At 46.5% G+C, this 21152-nt stretch overlaps 2 protein-coding genes across 8 annotated transcripts in view; both read right to left on the reverse strand.

Moving 5' to 3' along the window:
- Positions 1-21152, reverse strand: part of ZMIZ1 (zinc finger MIZ-type containing 1) — a 407596-nt gene that overhangs the window by 207845 nt on the left and 178599 nt on the right. For 6 of the 7 annotated variants that reach the window (XM_066600362.1, XM_066600356.1, XM_066600358.1 and 3 more), the window contains one exon: positions 13525-13585. The exons of the other annotated variant lie outside the window; for it this stretch is intronic. The gene's annotated coding sequence lies outside the window, so the exon portion shown is untranslated. The remainder of the gene's footprint in view (positions 1-13524; positions 13586-21152) is intronic. 7 annotated transcript variants of the gene reach the window in all.
- LOC136626557 (uncharacterized transmembrane protein DDB_G0289901-like) lies at positions 298-5336 on the reverse strand. The gene is made up of 2 exons (XM_066601607.1): positions 5269-5336; positions 298-1996 (listed from the first exon to the last, which is right to left on the reverse strand). The coding sequence occupies exons 1-2, from the start codon at positions 5334-5336 to the stop codon at positions 298-300; spliced, it is 1767 nt and encodes a 588-aa protein (XP_066457704.1).

The following is a 21152-nucleotide window of genomic DNA, read 5'->3' on the forward strand; positions in this document are numbered from 1 at the left end:
AAGTTATCGGGGCACGTATTACAAAATTAATTAGTGATAAGGAAATCTCATAAGCAGTGCGGTTACAGGTTTATCATTGACTGCATCATAAGAAACTAATAACAAGTTCCCTTTAAATTTTATGTGTAAGTAGAGTAGACTCTACACACTTTAAACTACTACAACACAGGTCAAATTTAGGCTTTAAAGCCATCTGTTGAGCTCTACAACCTCTGAATACCCCAAAACATTATTCAAATGAAACCTGCAACAGAACCATTCAACTTTAAATGGCGGCAAACAGTTCAAAGGTGCAAACTATGCCATGATTTGGAGCTTGTTACGCTCCAAACATGAAGGGCCGCTCGCGGCCCCGCCGTTGGGGCCAGCCCGGGTGAGGCCGCTCGCGGCCCCGCCGTTGGGGCCAGCCCGGGTGAGGCCGCTCGCGGCCCCGCCGTTGGGGCCAGCCCGGGTGAGGCCGCTCGCGGCCCCGCCGTTGGGGCCAGCCCGGGTGAGGCCGCTCGCGGCCCCGCCGTTGGGGCCAGCCCGGGTGAGGCCGCTCGCGGCCCCGCCGTTGGGGCCAGCCCGGGTGAGGCCGCTCGCGGCCCCGCCGTTGGGGCCAGCCCGGGTGAGGCCGCTCGCGGCCCCGCCGTTGGGGCCAGCCCGGGTGAGGCCGCTCGCGGCCCCGCCGTTGGGGCCAGCCCGGGTGAGGCCGCTCGCGGCCCCGCCGTTGGGGCCAGCCCGGGTGAGGCCGCTCGCGGCCCCGCCGTTGGGGCCAGCCCGGGTGAGGCCGCTCGCGGCCCCGCCGTTGGGGCCAGCCCGGGTGAGGCCGCTCGCGGCCCCGCCGTTGGGGCCAGCCCGGGTGAGGCCGCTCGCGGCCCCGCCGTTGGGGCCAGCCCGGGTGAGGCCGCTCGCGGCCCCGCCGTTGGGGCCAGCCCGGGTGAGGCCGCTCTCGGCCCCGCCGTTGGGGCCAGCCCGGGTGAGGCCGCTCTCGGCCCCGCCGTTGGGGCCAGCCCGGGTGAGGCCGCTCTCGGCCCCGCCGTTGGGGCCAGCCCGGGTGAGGCCGCTCTCGGCCCCGCCGTTGGGGCCAGCCCGGGTGAGGCCGCTCTCGGCCCCGCCGTTGGGGCCAGCCCGGGTGAGGCCGCTCTCGGCCCCGCCGTTGGGGCCAGCCCGGGTGAGGCCGCTCTCGGCCCCGCCGTTGGGGCCAGCCCGGGTGAGGCCGCTCTCGGCCCCGCCGTTGGGGCCAGCCCGGGTGAGGCCGCTCTCGGCCCCGCCGTTGGGGCCAGCCCGGGTGAGGCCGCTCTCGGCCCCGCCGTTGGGGCCAGCCCGGGTGAGGCCGCTCTCGGCCCCGCCGTTGGGGCCAGCCCGGGTGAGGCCGCTCTCGGCCCCGCCGTTGGGGCCAGCCCGGGTGAGGCCGCTCTCGGCCCCGCCGTTGGGGCCAGCCCAGGTGAGGCCGCTCTCGGCCCCGCCGTTGGGGCCAGCCCAGGTGAGGCCGCTCTCGGCCCCGCCGTTGGGGCCAGCCCAGGTGAGGCCGCTCTCGGCCCCGCCGTTGGGGCCAGCCCAGGTGAGGCCGCTCTCGGCCCCGCCGTTGGGGCCAGCCCAGGTGAGGCCGCTCTCGGCCCCGCCGTTGGGGCCAGCCCAGGTGAGGCCGCTCTCGGCCCCGCCGTTGGGGCCAGCCCAGGTGAGGCCGCTCTCGGCCCCGCCGTTGGGGCCAGCCCAGGTGAGGCCGCTCTCAGCCCCGCCGTTGGGGCCAGCCCAGGTGAGGCCGCTCTCAGCCCCGCCGTTGGGGCCAGCCCAGGTGAGGCCGCTCTCAGCCCCGCCGTTAGGGCCAGCCCAGGTGAGGCCGCTCTCAGCCCCGCCGTTAGGGCCAGCCCAGGTGAGGCCGCTCTCAGCCCCGCCGTTAGGGCCAGCCCAGGTGAGGCCGCTCTCAGCCCCGCCGTTAGGGCCAGCCCAGGTGAGGCCGCTCTCAGCCCCGCCGTTAGGGTCAGCCCAGGTGAGGCCGCTCTCAGCCCCGCCGCTCGGGTCAGTTCAGGGTTTCCGCTTCTGCTCTGTTTTTGGAGGAGAGAAACTGGAATAAAATTGAAAAAACATAGATCTGGTTTTTTCGCCATTGATGTCAATGGGGTGTCAAAAAAACGCAGTGCAAAAAGAAAGGCTTCAGTTGTCTTCCATTCCATCAGGTTTTCTTTTTTTGGACCTAATAGTGTAGTCTGCAGTGTTATTTTTCTGTCCAAAAAAATGAAAACCTTTGTTTGCTGTTTTTTTAAACCCCATTGAAATCAATAAGGGAAAAAAATGGTTTAGTTTTTTTCAGTTTCATTTCAGTTTCTCTGCTCCGAAAATGGAAACTCTGAACTGACCCTTAGTCCTCATGTCTACGATGGGGTCGGATTCCGACTGCAAAATCTGGCAGCGGAATCAGACCTGACGCCCCCCAGAGACCCTATACTCACCTGTCTGGATCCACCGCGAGTGTCTCGCAGGAAGGGGAGAATTCTTTAAAACAGCATGTCTATGGACAGACATTGCTGTAGAATTCATAGCGTGTCTGACTGTGAATTCTGCAGCGATTATCCGTCCGTGGGCATTTGGCCTAAGGCTAACTTCATACGGGCGAGCATGATATAGGGCCATGAATCCTGCCCCCATATCGCTCTCTCCATCCATGTAAAATTCCTGAGGATGTGAGGAGTTTTCATGGCAAAACAGACTCGCATCACTTAGTGGATAAAGGGAGTCACAACCGCGGCAGAGGATCGCAGAGTTTCTTCCATTGGGGACGGTAAGGCTGCCGCCGGCTCCATTGGGAACAATGGGCGCTGTGATGCGAGACCATGCACAAAGGTAGAACATGCTGCGATTCGTTTCTCACATCTCATCGCAGTGCCATGCAGGAAAAAATTCAAAAGAATGGGGTTCATATTTGTGTGAGATTTTATCACCTGTGTGAAGCTGGCCTCACGCAGATGTGAAAGCAGCCTTAACCATTCTTAACTCCCCTGTAGACATAAAAGCTCTGTTTTATATTGGGATCATTGCAGTACCAGACTGTTCTATGGTCCTTGCATTAAGAAGGCATTGATTTGCACAGATTTCAGGCTTTTGCCCTAATAAAGTTGACTAAAACCATTTCACTAAAACTAAAGGTTCTTTTCGATGAAACGATTATCGTTGAAACGGGCGAAAGTGAACGATAATCATTCGGTCAAACGCTGCCAACAACTGAACGACAAACGATAATTGTTTAATTTTTGTTTGCCGTTCATTTTATGAAGACAAGAACCACCATCATTGAGTCAAGTACTTATAATTCGCATTAAACAGCAATCGTTCAGTCCCTCTCCTTCACTTAAGCCGCATTAACATGGGACGAGCTGTCAGCCCGACAGTCATCCCAGTGAAGCTCGCTGCTGAGCAGTTACACAGGATCAAGAATTGCTGGATCGCTCAGAGCGCGGGCAGCATGGAGGCCGGGTGGCCAGGCAGCGTTCCCCACACCGCCTCCATTCACTGTAAGCAGGCATTCAGAGCTGACCGACTGCTATTTACACTGAATGGCTCTCACTCAGTCGCTGCATGCATTTACACGGGACGACTATCGTTCAAAACCCTGCGGGAGCACGGGAATCTGAAAGACTCTGGATGATCATGGTCCTGTGTAAATGGACCTTTAGACAACAAGCCAACGATGTATCTGCCCATACAAACAGGCTGCACAAGAGCGAATGAGCTCGCAATGACATCACTCGCTCATTTAACTATTAATTGGCTTGTCTAGAAAGGACACTAAGACCAGCCAGTCTGAAAATGTGCCAAATGAAACACAATACATGCCATATGATAACTTTGGTGCATCTTTAGACGCTTCTAGTTTTACACTATCACGATTAGCTTAGTTTGAGTCAAAATTCTGGATTTTGTTATGTCAGTAAACCACACGTCTTTATGTCCCTCTCCTCAAATGAGTGGCAAACATTGTTTAAAACACAAACTACATGTCGTGCACGGCATATTTTTGCGCAAATGTAGCCAGAATCTTGACTATTTACTATTGTGAGCCATTTAGTATTGAACTCCACAGGAAACATGGAATGTTATTGGCTATAACTGCTCTCCTCATTTAACTTGCTTTTTTGTCAAAATAAGGTCAGGTTACACATATATTTCCTTGAATATTTACGGTGTCATTTCTAGATATTTGGATTGATTGCTACGTGTTTTGCCATCTAGTAAGTGCAATGCAAGAAGGGCAAACAACAGTTACAAAGATTCATTAACACTTGACAATGAAAAGGTTAACAATAACAAAGTTCTGGCTTCTTTGGCTGCCAATTCCCAGAGGATAAGAAAGCTGCACTTAGCAGGAGGAGGAGGTGGAGCCCAAAAAGCCAAGTATATAACCTTTGTGTGGAGAGTAAACCGAGAACCTTGAGCTCGGACAAAGAAGTTACTCCTTCTGTGCTACTCTTCCCTGGGGCCTTGGGAGCAAGGTTAAAGTGTTTTCTAGGCTTTTATTTGCAAATGGCTACCCAAAATACAAAGATAACATACTCAACTCTTGAAGAGATTGTTGCAGTTAAAACTTAACCTTCCGCTACAATGTAATGAGTGCAGACATATGGTAGCCCATGCCTTGTAACAGTGTAGCTAGCAAGAACTACAGAATGTTTAGATCAGAAATGCTTCGTTTAATCACTGACAGGTTTGTTCCCTTCCTTTTTAACTAGAGATCACAACAGGGACAACATTTGCAGACCTTTTTATCTAAGTGTCTCACAAAAATCAGAGCTGGGGCACAATCACACAAGAGAGACAGCGGGCCACACACCTACACAAAAGAGACAGCCACACAGGGAAAGAGACACGCGCAATTAGGACTGGATCCTAATCAATCTTACAGTGTCTATGGATAACAGAACAACTCCATTCTCTTTATTATGGATACTCAGTGCTGGAAGTAAGTAGGAAAAAAAAAATCAATGGTCTTCGCCTGCAAAACTGTTCATTATGACAAGAAAACTGCAGCTGCATTGATCTGTTTAAACTGAAGCATGTCGCAGAAGCGAAGAATCGTCAGTAGAAGGAAAGAATGTGAGTGAATTGAAATGACAGGCTAGACTAAAACAAAAACCCGGACCACATTCACATTTGGTGTGTTTGTGAGAAGTGCGCAAAGTATGATATACTTGTAGGATGCAAGATTATGAGATTTTACAAAAGCTCATTCACATATTGTGAAATCTTTGAGGGGCTCAGTGCAAGAAAGGTCGATCCCAACCCCCTACTTACCCATCTGGGTCTTCATTTTCTTCACACCAGATGTGTGCGAAAGCGCCATCCAGAGCAGCACCGCACATGCGCAGTGGAGTTTTTTTTTTTAAACTCCTGCTTTTTCCGCAGAATCGGTGGCCCGTCCGCAATTCAACGGGTTGCAGATCGGACGGCTTCCATTGCCCTAAATGGAAGCTGTCTGTGCAAGATCTGCACTGAAATGGAGCCTGCTGCAATTTTTTTTCCGAACCAAAAGGTTTGAAAATCAAATTTGCACGCTTTATTTCATTTGCGGAGGCCCATGTTTCTCTATGGGCGGCTTGATTTGCGGATCTGATTTGTGGGTGACCTGCGTGGATTCCGCAAATCAGATCCGCCCATGGACATTGGGCCTTCAAGTGAGATTTCATGGGCGAGGTGCTCCACCTCCATCTTTAAATGCAATTTGGGATATGCCGATTTTGCCCTACACGCCCCTCTATACAGGGTGAAAATGTAACCCGGCACCGCACACTCATTAAAGCAGTCTAACAGAAAACCTGTCTTTGTTGCCCTTAGCAAGTAGTGGCTGCACAGCTTTCATACTACTCTAGCAGTATAAAAGCCATTCCTCCAATCTATCACCATCATTACAGAAATCTTGGCATGTCTGCGGACAAGGATGAAGCAGACAATGGTGCAGAAATGGTGGATGAGTAACAAGATTATAATGCCTAATTTCTATTGTATTAAAGCCATTTTAGCCTTTACATTAATAATTTGAAACCAGATTTTTACACGTTGATGTTAAGAATACAAAAAATGTCATTCTGAAACCTGCACTACATTGTTACTTATTAATAAAAACAGACTGCAAATTTCTCAAAAACAGCACTAGTTGGTTTGTGCCATTATTGCATGGAGCCCCAGGTTTCGGAGTTTGAAATCTTTATCACGCTGCATTTTGCTGGGATAATGCCATTGCAAAGGATGACATCCACATCAGACTTCACATCCAGTCGGAGGTTCCGTTGCAGATCCGGTACAAAAAGCCCCAAAAAAGAAAGCACTGTATGCAGCACTTTCTTCTGGTAAAATGCTAGGCAGCTAGGCCGACACCGAATTGACTCCATTATAGTCAATGAAATCTATTCCGTCCCTTTCCTGCTCCCCCACACAGATGTGAAGGCAGCCACACAGGAGTATTACACTTCCCATATATGTTAGACAATGTGTGAAAAGTGGATATTGTATAGAATGGTAAGGCAATCTAGGGAATATGTGAGGTCTTTACGCAACGTACGAAAACTGTCATTTCAAATTTGCTATATAGATTTCCTAGGCATTATACAGAACAAGGAGTGATATATATATATATATATATATATATATATACACATATATATATATATATATATATATATATATATATATATATATACACACACACACACACACACACACACACACACACACACACACACACACACACACACACACATATTGTCTGTCCTAAAAGAAATATAGGGCTATTAAATTATCACAGGTGTAAAATCACTGAAGTGTCTGGTTCTTTAGGACCAAAACACTCTGGTCCTTAAGTGGTTAAACAGCGAATAGGGCAGTGCATTATTTGTTATTTTAAGGCCATTGACGCATTGGACATGAAAACAACTATTTTTAGACAGCATGCTTTGGTCACATCCGCATGGTGAATCCTGTCTTTTCATTCTGTCATAAGACAAAAAAAAAAAAAAAAGGAATTCCTAGAGACCAATGGGATGCACACAGCCTGCAGCTTTGGGTCTGGTAATATGGCTCGCGCTCTGAATGCGTGGTCCATGTGACGACAGCAACGCTACTGGAAGGCGGGCAAGTATAAAATACCTCCCTGTGCTCCCGGGAACCTGCCGTGTGGGCATAATAACTTAGATTATGCTACTCCTACCCGGTGACAGGTTCCCTTTAATGCAATGTGAGATCACAGTGTGCCGTGCTATGCAGGTGCCTCTTTTACACTTTGAACGGCTTTATAATGGGTTTTATTGTGTTACGAGAACAATAGCTTTTTAAAGGGTTAAAGGTAACTTTCTTCTGTGGTACGATCATAATCCAGGTAGAATTAGCTGCATCTCTTACTGCACTACAGCCCGCCATATGAGATTCTCAGGCGCAGCTTGCATCGGACAGCACTTGGACAATCTGTCCTTGTGCCGCAGACATGAATGGGACATGCTGCAATTTATTTATCAGTATGAGTTAATAAAAGCCTGTGTGCAAATCAAGGGGTGCGATGTCTAATTTTTGGTCCAAAAATTGGCCAGAAATATCTTCTGTGTACATATACCCTTGTAGGGAATCTGTCACCTACTTTTTGCCTAAAAGCTAAACCTATGGGCTAAAAGCAGCTGACCCGCTGAGTCTGGGCATTTAAGTTTTATACTTACCTTCATCATCATTGCCATTGGTGTTATCCCTGAAAGCTGCTGCTCAATGAATTCAGCGGTGGCTTCCAGCACGACACAGGGGGAACGATGGGAAAGGCAAGTGTAACTTTTACATCCCCGGACTCAGTGGGTCATCTACCATCAGTCCATAGGCTTAGTTTATTGGGCTAAAAGTAGGCGACAAGAGTCTCTGATATGTAGATGCTTTTCACCCTCGCCACACTGATCTGCTGCGCACAACTTACTCCTCCCTGACGCTATCTCTAAAAGTGGTCATACACATTACATAAAAGTAGGTTGATGGTTGAACACCCATTGCATGAATAATGCTCTAGTGCATGTCGGTTTCTCCAATGCAATCATACACATTGTAGCCTGTATTACAGTATTCAATACTGGCCATACAAATTCAGTGACGCTGGGCAGTGGACAAACGATATTTCTGGGAATGTTCGTTCATGGATGAAAGAGCTTTCATCTGATTACCAGATGAAAATTTCACACGGGGTCGGCTTCTTCTCAGACGACGACTGTATCACCACTTGGCTACAATGAGCGCTCACTGTTACATTTCACCTGATAAACAGAGCAGGAGAGGACTGACATCGCCAGGACCAGCAGGACAGCCAGCTATGTGAAGAGGTGCAGCTCAGTGCACTAAATGTACATCTCAGATGCATCAGCAAAAACTGCTGCTATATGCTAAACATACCAAAAAGCTGCTTTCTGGCCTCTGTTAAGTATATGCTTTCTTTTTCAACTGTTTAGGAAAGCAGAACAGAAGCGCTTTTCTATATAGAGAGTCATCACAAAAAATATATATACCGTCAGGCCGAATGCACATGGGTGGAAATTCCGCAAGGAATTTTCACCATTGAACGCTGCCATAATATTGCATTGGTTGTCACAAAGCAATGCAGACAGTCACGATTTTGAGCACGGAAAACTCGCGTGATAAAAATATTGCGGCATGTCCTATTTCAGTGCGAGCCTTGCACAGCTCACACAGCCGCATCATTGCTAACGTGACAGCTCTGCACTGCACATGTGCCAACTAGCACATCCGCAGAGCAGAGAGAAGGAGCCGGAGAGGTAAGCCAGAGGTCACTGCAGGGGCACAGGGTCGCATCCCGCTGCAAGAATCTCGCAGTCGGAATCCGATCCGGACGTCTGCATTCGGCCTTAGTCTTTTAAGGTATGCTGTAGGTGTGAGGGCCCAATGCAAAGGGCTTATAAGGAGTTACAGCTCTTTGAACTTGGGAGCATAAGTAATCCAAAGTTTATTTAAAGACTATTTTGAAATACTGAGTTACTTTTCATGAAAGCGTGTGCGATACATCATTGCATTATCTGCGGCGATAATCCGCATACGGGTAATGCAATGAACGTTTTCCGTAGGATAACTATGGAAAACGCAGCCCGATGTACATAAGCAGAAAATCCTTACGGTTTTCTGCGATTAACCTATTCGCTGCGGGAAAACACTACGCCCGTGAACAGGTGGCCAAAAACCGAATGCCCACAGATTGATTATTGCTGCGGAGTTCGCGGTCAGACACCCGCCGAAAATTCCGCAGCAATGTCCATCCATAGACATGCCATGTTAAACGATTCTCCACCGCCCACGAGGGGAAACCAACTGCGATTTTCCGTTCACGGGGGAGAATCGAAGATGTTCTATTTTCTGTGGAACATCGCACGACAGCTTCCATTGCAGTCAATGGAAGCCCTCCATCCCGCGATACATCCGGTGTGAGCACTGCGAAAGTATTGCGATAATCTGCATCACTGCCCACCCCCAGCGCTTCATGCGCTGCACTGCGCATGCGTGTAGGCTCACCGGCCGAGACACTCGCAGCGGATCCAGGCAGGTGAGTATCTGTCTCTGGGGGATGCCGGGTCTGATTCCGCTGCAAGATTTCGCAGTCGACTCGGCCATGGGCATGAGGCCTAAAGGGTATTCCAGACTGAAGCATTTCTAATGGATAGGTGATAAATTTTAGAATGGTGGGTGGGCTGACCACTTAGCTGTTACCTTTAGGCCTCCCTCAGGGCGCCTTCACACTGGCAAAAATATTGTGTGAGATTTGAGCATTGCGAGATACACAAATATGAAACCCATTCTTTTGAATGGGTTAATTCATAGAGATGCGATCCGGGAAACAAATCACAGCATTGCCCATTGATTTCAATGGTGTAGATGGCAGGAGTGCTGGCCCCATTGAAAGCAATGGGAGAGCTTTGCGATCACTGGAGGATCGTGATGTTCTTCCATCATTTACAGTGGGACCGGCGGCAGCGGCACCAGCCCCATTGAAATCAATGGGAGAAGATCGCAATCTTCTGCCCCTGCTGTGACAGCAGTGGCAGCGGATACCTTCATCCCCGCGGGGAGTCCCATCACCACTGAACACTGTGACAGCAGCAGGGTGTTCAGTGATGATGGTACTGCCCGCGGGGATGAAGGTATCCGCTGCCACTGCTGTCACAGCAGTGGCAGAAGATTGCGATCTTCTCCCATTGATTTCAATGGGGCTGGAGCCGCTGCCGCTAGCCCCACTGTAAATGATGGAAGAACATTACGATCCTCCAGTGATCTTCTCCCACTGATTTCAATAAGGCTGGCGCTGCTTCAGCCCTGCTGTGATGCGAGGCTGTTTCACTACGAAAATGCCTTGCATCCAGGGCTTTTCAGAAGCACTGCAAGAGCGATATTGGGCCGTGAATCACAGCCTGATATCACTCTCGACAGTGTGCAAGAGCCCTCAAATAGATGTTTTTGTACAGTGTTTAACGCTGCCTTTTCACGACTGCGTTAAATGCTGTACAATGCTCCTATTCATTTCAACGGGGCTGTTCACACAAGCATCAAAACGTAGCATCTTCAACGCTGTGCTTTGACAAGGATGCATGTTTTTTTCTCTGGCCGTTTTCAGCCCTGTGTCGCCCATTGAAAGGAATGGGCAGCAGTTTCAGCATAGCTGAAAATGTGGCACAACTTGGTACCATGTTTTGGCATTGCTAAACGCAGGCGCTAGCTGCACTACCTAAAAAAAGAAAAAAAAAAAAAAAAAAGGAGTACTCCCCTAGCTGACACTGTCGGCTGGGCACTTGTCTGATTGAAATTCCCGCCTCCCAGCGAGAGATTGCTCTGATTGGTGGAGCCAGCACTCCTGAACCAATCAGAGCCGATGCTCGATGCACCAATCACAGCTGTTCAATGAATGGCTGTGATTGGTGCATCCAGCACTAGCTGTGATTGGCTGAGCCTGCTGAAACTAAGCGGACTCAGCCAATCAGAGCAACCCCCTGCTGGAGGCAGGGTCTTCAAACCTCAATCAGTAGGAAAAGATCCTCTGTCTATGATAGCCACTGCTGGGAGCTCAAGGAGAACACCGGCAGGGACCCGGACAGCTCCGGCTAGGTGAGTATTGTTTTTATTTTTTCTTTTCAGCATCCTTGGCTGTGTTTGAGCTGTGCTGAAAACACAGCCAAAGCGTTGTCAGAAATGCATGAAAACGCTACTGAAAATGTAGTAAATGCAGTGTTAAAAAAAGCCTGAATGAGGGAGGCCTTGGGGTATTCAGACCAAAAAAAAAAATGTCCAAAATTTCATAGAAATAGAACCTATTTTGAATGGTTGTATTCCAATGAGCTTTCTTTTTTTTTTTTTTTTTTAAATTTGGGTGAACAGTGAGTAAAAAAAAAACAACACAATGCGACATGTCCTACTTTGGTGCAATTTTCATACTAAAATTACCCATTCAAGTCAGCCTGCATGTAAAAAAGGAAGGATTGCACTTGCATGATGCGAGTGTGATTCACTTTAAAATGCATGTAACCATGGCAACCATTACAAAAAAAATGAATCAGAAAACTTTTACATACAAGATGAAAACTGAGCGGTAAAATAGCAAAAGGTCATAAAAACCGCAAGTAAAATCAGACCGATTTTTCGGGACCCGAAACAAAATATAAAAAAACCTGTGTGTAAATCTACCAGAGACTTTGAATTGAATGACAGGGGGTGTTCCACCACCGCTCCATTTACACACTTCCTAAACACAGCTCCTCTGCTATGGCAATCATGAGTGGGGGTCCCAGCGGTCATAACCCCACCACCAAACATTTATCCAGTGAATAGGTGCTAAAAAGCCAGAGGTTCTGAAGTGCCAGAAGTATCTACATCAAACTACTAATGACCGCTTGTCAGTGAATATGTGAGTGCTTCTCATGCTCCGCCCCTGGTGACATTATCACTTTGCCCCCTGGTGACATCATCGAAGGTCCTACAAAATATATATAAAACAGAGCCTGACCGACAGAATAACAACAACAAAGTTAGGGCTCTTGAGAAGGGGAGGACAAAAAAAACACCGGTATTATCTCAGACACAACTCGGCAGTCATGACAGAAAACACCAATCTACCTGCACCACAGATATCCGGTGAGTTTAAAGACCTGTGGTGACGTCACTGCTGTGGGAGGAGCCACGCTGTGTTTGTCTTGTGTGTGAATCAAGATGCATGTAGTAGAGATGTGTTTGTGATATGTGAGGATTAGAGATGAGCGAATATACTCGTTTCGAGTAATTACTCGATCGAGCACCGCGATTTTCAAGTACTTCCGTACTTGGGTGAAAAGATTCGGGGGGTGCCGGGGGAGGTGTGGCGGCGCGGGGGGTAGCAGCGGGGAACAGGGGGGAGCCCTCTCTCTCTCCCCGCAACCCCCCACTCACCCAGGGCACCCTGAATCTTTTCACCCGAGTACGCAAGTACTCGAAAATCGAGGCGCTCGGGCGAAAAAGGGGCGTGGCCGAGTAAGTTCCCTCATCTCTAGTGAGGATTATAATGGATATACCATGTAGCAGAGCTGTGTGGTGCATTGTGCCACCAGAAACACTGGCACTACAAATTCCTAATAATTACTAGTCAAAACTACTAACGACCACTTGTCCGTCCAATTTGTGTGTGATGTGCGAGTTACATGCAGATCCCGACAGCAACTGTCATGTCAGTTATTACCGCATTAGCTCCGCCCCCTGATCACATGATGGTGATGTCATCACAGGTCCTTTATCTTCCTGCAGTGAATGAGGAATTAGGGACAAACTACATTCCTCACAAACTCCTGTGGCTTCAGCGGTTATGGATACAGCACTACTCTGTCTGCCAATTTGTCAGACTGCTGCACACCTCCAAGAAATGACACCTCACAAATTTACTCATACCAGCTCTTAGCACCACCCCCTGATCACATGACAGTGAGGTCATCACAGGTCCTTTACACTTACATAGCTGGCAGTGCATATTGACCAACAACATTGAAGCATAGTCCTTCCCCACTATCTTCACATCTCCTGAACGTGATATCATCTCAAGTGCTGATGCCGCCAACACAAGTCCAGCCTTCATCTAATAATCAACCGTTGTCCAGTGTGGAAATAAACAGTCGCTGTCGCGCAAACATGTCACCATAGAGGGTTCAACACGGTCGTGAAGCTAATACAGCGAAGCTAATATGTGTGACGTGCATGTAGCAAATCTGTGTGTGTGTGTGACGTGCATGTAGCAAATCTGTGTGTGTGTGACGTGCATGTAGCAGAGCTGTGTGTGTGAGACATGGATATAGTAGAACTGTGTGTGTGTGTGTATGAGACATGCATGTAGCAGAGCTATGTGGCGCATTGCGCCACTAGAAACACTGCTACTATAATTTCCCAATACTAGTATTTATACACCGACTACATGGAAAGAGTACTAGAAAGCACTGTATAACATTGTATGCACTGTGTTTCATAATGCGCTCCTAAAACATGTTATATTGGAAGGAAACAAGACTGACTTACATGCAGGGTAGAGAAGTCCTTGCCTTTCTGCCCTGGCCTGGCTTCCTGAATCATGTGAATCCTAAAAAGCAGAGATAATTGTGCAGTTAGATGTGAGTTGTAAACAGTCTGCTCAGAACATTCCATGATGGAGAGCGACATTGTACAATAGTGTTATCTGCGCCCAGCACCAATATATAACACTAGCTGATATCCCCCTACGTTGTGTGTATATATATATATATATATACACACTAGCTGATTATACCCCTGCGCTGCACAGTGATTTTATGAATAGCAGTCCTGAAGTATATAAAGTTGGCTACAAGAATGAGCCCAGCACTCACTCTTATGAAAGCTGCCCAAATAAAAATCTGTGTTGCCCATAGCAACCAAACACAGTGCGGCTTTCATTTTACCTCAGCAGTATAAGAAATAGTAAGCAATCACAGCGTATTCATTTTACCCCAGTAATATATAAAAAATAGTAACCAATCACATCGTAACTTTCATTTTACCCCAGTAATATATAAAAAATAGTAACCAATCACAGCGCAGCTTTTATTTTGCTTCATCAGTATAAGAAATGAAAGCGGAGCTGTGATTGCTATTGACAACAAAAGTTATGTGGGTAGTCGGTGAGTTTTCGATTTTTAATTCCGCCAGTATTCGTCGTCTGGTGCTGAAGAACGCTCATGCAAAATTTCACACAAATTGGACCAGATTTGGCGTTTTATATATAAGATTATAGCATAACAGTACATTTATATATATTTTACATGATCTAACGGCTGCTGAAATCTTCACCTGTAGGAAAGGAGGGCCGCAGTCAGCATGCAAACTACCATGCAGCTCCTCCTGCAGGCCAGGACCCCTCACTACATCTAGCATGCAGCTCCTTCTGCAGGTCGGGACCCCTCACTACATGTAGCATGCAGCAATCACTGTGGGAGCTGCAGTATACATCATACTGGTTGACAGCAGGAGGAAATTCAAGACCTTCCATTGACAAGTCCTTTATTATTAGGCCTCCCAGGCAAAATCATGTTCTAAATCACATCATTTCTGGACAAGATTTAACAACAGTCTTGGGCCCACTGCACACAGGAGAGCCGGATTATGCATGTGGGAGCCCGCAGCAGAATCCAGTTCTGACAGTAGCCGGGTCTGCGCGTACCTTCTCTGGTCGGCTTTTTTTCTGTATGGATCGGGCAGTTCGCCATCACACATGCGCAGAACAGATTTTTTTTTTGCTAATTATTGTTTCTCCCGTGGCGTCACTAGGCGAAGACGTGGAATCTGCAACCTGTCCACAGTGTTCATTGTGGACGAGCAGTGGGTCAGATGGCTTCCAATGACTTCAATGGAAACTGTCTGTGTGGAATCCGCATGAAAATGGAGCATGTTGCAATTTTTCCTCTGCGGATTCCGCAGCAGATATCCACCTGTGAGCAGGAGGCCTTAAAGGGGTCATTTGCGGTAAGGAAACTCCTGACACCAGGTCCCAACAAGTCAGCAGTTACTTGCCTCCGCCACCGGCTCTGATAAGCCTGTGACGTCACTTTGCAGGCTGAGTCCATCTACAAACAAGCTGCAGCGGCCAATGACAGCACTCGGCAATCATGGCTGAACGCTGTCATTGGCTGATACAGCAGGATTGCTGGAACTCACAGCAATAAACAAAGACAGTAAACAAAGACAGTGGAGCCTGGAGTCTGTGACGGGGGATGGGCAAGAAGCTGAGAGAGGCGGACCAAGTGACAAGGGTTTCCTTGACTCGGACAATCCCTTTAAAACCTTTGGGATTTTCTTTACAAAGACATGAGATTCCACTCTACTGGGCAGATGTATATATATCTCCGCATCTTTTACCCTGACAATTTATTAGCTGTTAGCAAAGTATTTCTGAGCTCCAACCAGTCAAACATCACACCCCATAACTTATCGGGATTGGAGACTTTCCTTTCCAAACCTCTAAATCACAGAAGTTTCTCCTGAGTGGCTGTGGGGCCTCTTGCCACACGTATATAGCATCGCAAAAAGCCATGCAAGTATATAAAGGTAACAGAGCTAATCTTGTTATCCTTAGCGATATCACATTGTAATTTTGCACAGGACTGTATTTTACCTTTAGGCTTTAGCCAAAGGCGCATTATGATTTGGTACAACCTGGGAGCAATTGATGAGGCCCACTATAGGTCCATATCCCTTGTATTTCATCCTGCAAATGGAGTGCCTACAGCTCCATAGCGAGGAAGCATAGGGATTCGGTCATCACTGTGCAGCCTTCAATCACAGGCCTCTGCTACGCGCATGACACCAACTTCCAGTTATAGTGATACACTAGCTATGCACTTCTAAAAAGCAAAGAGACATCTGACACATTCAGCTCTCTGATGTCTGCACAATGAGAGGGAAATAGACAAAACAGAAAGGTTAGTAGTTATTATGGATGCCCGCATACGAGGAAGTAACTGCAGGACCAAATTGAACTGGACTTCATTCAACAAGAGACTCAAACAATATATCTATCTCTCTATATACATACATACATACACACACACACACACACACACACACACACACACAATTTGATGACAAAAGGTGAGTTGATGCACACAGTTTCATGCGGGATTTTAGCCTTCATCACCACAAGGATTTCCCTCCACCAGTTCGAAAATAAAATACTAATGTAACATACACAATATATACAAACACAAGAAAAAGTAAATGAACCATCTGTAATTTTTGGGATTTCTGTTTTGGAATATTAAGATGCTAGGGCATGACCTGAAGAGGGCTGTACACAAAAGGCATCTTAGAAATATACCTGAATTTGTTTCCCATAAAACTGCGTAATGTCTCTTAACTTTGTAACTTAGTGGGATCTGAAGTATAGCTGGCTGTATACATAAGATTGGGGTTCACTGATGAGATGTATTGGGTAGGTGTGCTGTACTGGGAGAACAATTCACCGGATGGACGTAGGTACTTGACCACTGTAATAGTATGCTCTATAATTACATATAAAATTATGGGATGCTTTGTTTGCTTCTGATTGCCGTACAGAGCCCAACAATGATAGAAATGTGCCTGCTGTAATAACTAAACTAACCATAATTACCCCTTACATGTAAGCGCTCAGGGGACTTATGGTTTCCGATTTTTAGCCAATTAAATACAAAGTATCTCCAGAGTAACAGTTAACTTACTGCACGTAACAGACATTTACTGCTAGCTAGCAGACGTGCCAGGATCAGATAGGAACCAAAACGATGTTCTGTTACGTTCACATTATTCCAAGAAGGCAAAAAGGTTTGAGAAAACCTTGTGAAAGACCCCAAAGGCTTTGTTTTTATATGGGGATTAGTGCAGCTGCAATGGGGCCATCTGTAGGGATGTGGCATGCTGAGGTGGGAACAAGGGAGGAAGTTGGAGCAGTTTCAGCTTTCGCTCGGTGTGCAATGTCTATCTCTCTGCAAACACTTAGAGAACAAAAATGAGAGTTAGTTGTAATACGGTTGGAGATTTCCCCTTACACCCGGCCGCTGCGGAGGGAAAGTTGAGCTGGGACAAGATTTGTTGCCCATTAGACTGCAAGCTTTCTGTGCCCTGACAGATGGAGATTTCTGGTTAGTATGGACATGCCACAATGCTCCTCAGCTGCTCCATTGTGTGGCACCTGCATTTTACAGCGCTGTCCCCCTCAATACAACCTCCCTTCCCTCTAGACGTCTTTTAGAGAATAAGCCAGCTGCAGCCCTTTCACCCCCTTTTATATAGAGCTTGTCACCCCGTTAACAACCCACTTTTAAACAGGCATGTCCAGAAAGTGCCAGCTTCAACTTTTTTAGCCCGACCGGGTCGCATCATGCCAAAGAATAAATCACATATGCATTTTTAGGCAACAATAGAGGGGTTCTGTAATTCTTAATAAACACTACTAAACTAACAAACTTCATGCCCTTGATACATCCAATAGAAGAAAAAAAGACCTTGCTGTCCATGGCAACCAATTTCATTGTAGGTTGTAAATCAGAACAGATTGCTGACCAACAACTAGGGCACTATTGTGTAATGACAGTTTAGACGCAGGAGGCCCCAGTATGTCCAGTTATCAGAAATGTTACAATTCTATCTCAGTGAACAGATTGGAATGCAACTAGTTGAAAACTCTGAAAAGCTTAATGATTCTTGCAAATTCCCCCACGTTAAAAAAAAGCCTAAAACCTTAAATACGCCTGGACAGTCGTTTAGACTGCAGTGGTTTCTCATATTGTTTCGATGTCATATCACTTATACTGTACCTTAATTCACAGACAATATGACAACTAAAATGTACTTAATCACAGGCAGGGATGTAGTCACTGTGTGGCAGCGTACTGCTGATGCCTATAGAATGCTCTTATGTGGGCATTTGTACTAGAATTCAGGCACAAAGAATGTGAGATTCTTGTTGGAAGGGGTGTAATTTACACTTGAAATTGGAGTAAACTATAGAATAAATTATACACTCATGTACATTTGCTTTTCTGGCACACGGACTGACCATAGATGTGTCAAATTTATCAAGAGGTGTGTGCTTCATCGTACACCGGTCTTTAGCATCTGTACACTGCCATAAGATAAAAAACAAAGTCAACTGGTATCGCCACAACCAGAACGATCCATATTATAAGCTTAACATGTTATTTAGACTACATGGTGAATGCTGAAAGAGAATTAAAAACAAAAAAAATTTGGTCATTTGTTTTTAAATAAAAAATACTACATTTTATTACATATCTATTCAAGTGACTGTAAATGGCAATGAACGACGTATGCTGCTCTTTTTCAGATTGATGAATTAGAACCACAGATCTGGGGCTAAAACTAAGAGCGGTCATTGAATTTCTGGCGAAAGAGGGGTGTAAACCTAAGGAAATCCATAATAGGCTGAAGAATGTTTATGAGGACACATGCAATGCATCAGCAATATGCTGAACTGCGCTGTCTGTCACCTTGAATCAACTCAGTGTTGGTTTTCATTGATGACTGATATTGACGGACAGCCGTTCCTCAGTTTATCTGCAATTTTGGTTTCTCTTGCCTGAAACTTCTTCACCCAACGCCACGCATTGCTAGTGTTTATTACAGTGTCCCCATAAGCATTCTTCAGCCCATCATGGGTTTCCTTGGGTGCACACCCTCTTTTACCAGAAATTCAATGACAGCTCTTTGATTTAGCCTCAGAACCATGGCTATAATTCGACAATCAGAAAAATTAAACATACAATAGCAGAGCAAGGACACCTTTATAACCTCCTTCATAGCCATTCACAGTGCACTTGAATAGATAAAAAGTTAGACATGGAGGCATTCCTTTCATTACTTTTTGATTCACCCCAAGTTGTTCTGGCTCTCATCAGCTTGAAGGGGTTCTGTTGGTTGTCTCATCAGAGACAACCCCTTTCAGGAGGGGCTCATGGAGTTCCCCCATACTGCTCCCGGTATCTTGGGCAAATGGCTGATTTTGCTGGGGAAACCACAGCCAGCTGGGGAAATGTAGAATTACAAGGTGATCAGTGGACGCCCTTATAATATATCAAAATAAGAGCCAAATCAAACAAAGCAACCCTCCATAATGGCTTACAAAGAGAAGTCCCAAGTGAAGAACTCCTCTCTATGAGGTTTACAGTTGTAAGAAAAACGAAGTGAATTCTTTGGAATTACCTGTCTTAATGCATTAATGAAAAGTGGTGTGATTGTTATCCAAGGGCAGTGCTATCATAATGAATAGGCCTGATGGACACTTGCCTGGGGGCCCCATAAGCATAGGGGCCCCATACTAATCTATGCATGTTAACTTTTCAATGCACCTTGTATTATATATGATAAATGTGCGGCGGGATATAAACTTGGCTCCAATCTGTTTATGCCGTGTGTGAAGACTTTAATTTTGTCACTTTCTGTTCCACTTTCAAATAACCCATAATTCCTTTTGTAAATTAAAAATTCCTTTTCTACAATAAAAAAAAAAAAGAAAAAAAAAAAGAGATTTCCCACCGAATGGACATGTGGCGTAGTGCATCATCTCATTACTTTGTTGTGTAAAGTAGCCTGGCACTATGAGCAAAGAGACGTCTACAAGAGGAAAATGGGCCCTCGAGACTTTGTAACCAGCAACCTAGACTGGAGAACTGGAAGTCTAACTCGCTCGTCCTCCCGTGCCTACTGCATTCCCCCCTGTGAGTAGTTGTTGGGGCCCCAGTACACTGCTTTGCCTCGGGGCCCGTAATGCTGTTAAGACAGCACTGTCCAAGGGCACATACACACCTGCACCCAGGCCTTCAATCTACTTCCGTTGTTCAGCTGCATCCTTCGAGCCAAACAACGAAAATGCTTGAACTGCTGGATCCTTGACCCAAAAAGGCACCGGTTGGACATCATTAAGTAGGTCTTCCTGGCTTTCACATTCCTACGTGCATTTTTTGGTGTTGTTCTAATTCAACCATGATTTTATGCTGGATCTGTGTCAGAGGCTCTGGATAGAGCCTCTGACACAGATGGGAACATGCCCTAAGTCACAATCATAGACAAACTAATACTACACAGTTTTATCATTCAGATTTTTTTTATTGAGCACATTGAGTAAACATCCACAGTGCAGAGAAAAAAAGATCCCACTTTAGTAGCAATGACCTCCACTAAATGGGTCTCCAGTAGTTGCAAATAAAATTTGCACAATGCTTATGTTGAATTTTGGATGATTGTGAAATTGTGTTTCCGCTCAGTAGTTTTGGGGTTCTTTGAATGCACAGGTTAAAGGACAGGAGGAGGGACAAGAAAAAAATGCATCAGATGGAAATTACAATGATCGCATCAGAGAAAGCAACTTCTCCACACACAATAGCTCGTGAGGATGACAGTTTCCTAGCCTTCAACATATTTTGAATGACCGGATCCGTAAAACCCCATACACTTCAGACCATTAAATGGAGCGTAGATAAATTCAGGTTGAAGTGGGGTTCCTGTAAAAAGAGAGCTTCCTGAAGAGGGAAGCGCCATGGAGAGACTACGAGCAGGGCAACGTGATCCATATAGTATGTCTAACGAGGCCAGTCTGGGACTATGAGAATTACTGCAAGACCCTTTTTTCTTGATCTTCTTGTGAAGTCGTGGTTTTATAGAAAAGAGGGAAATATGTATAGAAACCAGAAGCTTGTACATAGGATTGTGTGTCCACTGCTTGAGCCAAAGGGTTCAGAGATTGGGCTTTGAATATTGGTAAGTTGCGATTGCTTCTGGATGCCATTGAGTTGACATCCAGAAGGACCCGCCTCTGACATATTGCCTGAAACACTTCAGGGTTCAGCTCCCATTCTCCTGGGTCAAGAGTCTTCCTGTGGAGTTCTCTACTCCTGAAATATAAACTGCAGAGAATACTAGAATATGATCCTCTTTGCCATTTTGGTCTTAACTTTCATGATGTAGGATCCTCCTTGGTTATTTATGTACGCGATTGCTGTTACATTTTCAGTCTGGATCCGAACTGGGTGACCTGTCCAGCTGGAGGATGAAGTGATGATGCGGCTCAAAGCTACAATGAATTTATCAGCAGAGCAACCTCCTGTTTGCTCCAAATGCCCTGCACTGAGATATCCTGCTGA

This window comes from Eleutherodactylus coqui, chromosome 4 (assembly GCF_035609145.1).
Source record: "Eleutherodactylus coqui strain aEleCoq1 chromosome 4, aEleCoq1.hap1, whole genome shotgun sequence".
Lineage (NCBI taxonomy): Eukaryota > Metazoa > Chordata > Amphibia > Anura > Eleutherodactylidae > Eleutherodactylus > Eleutherodactylus coqui.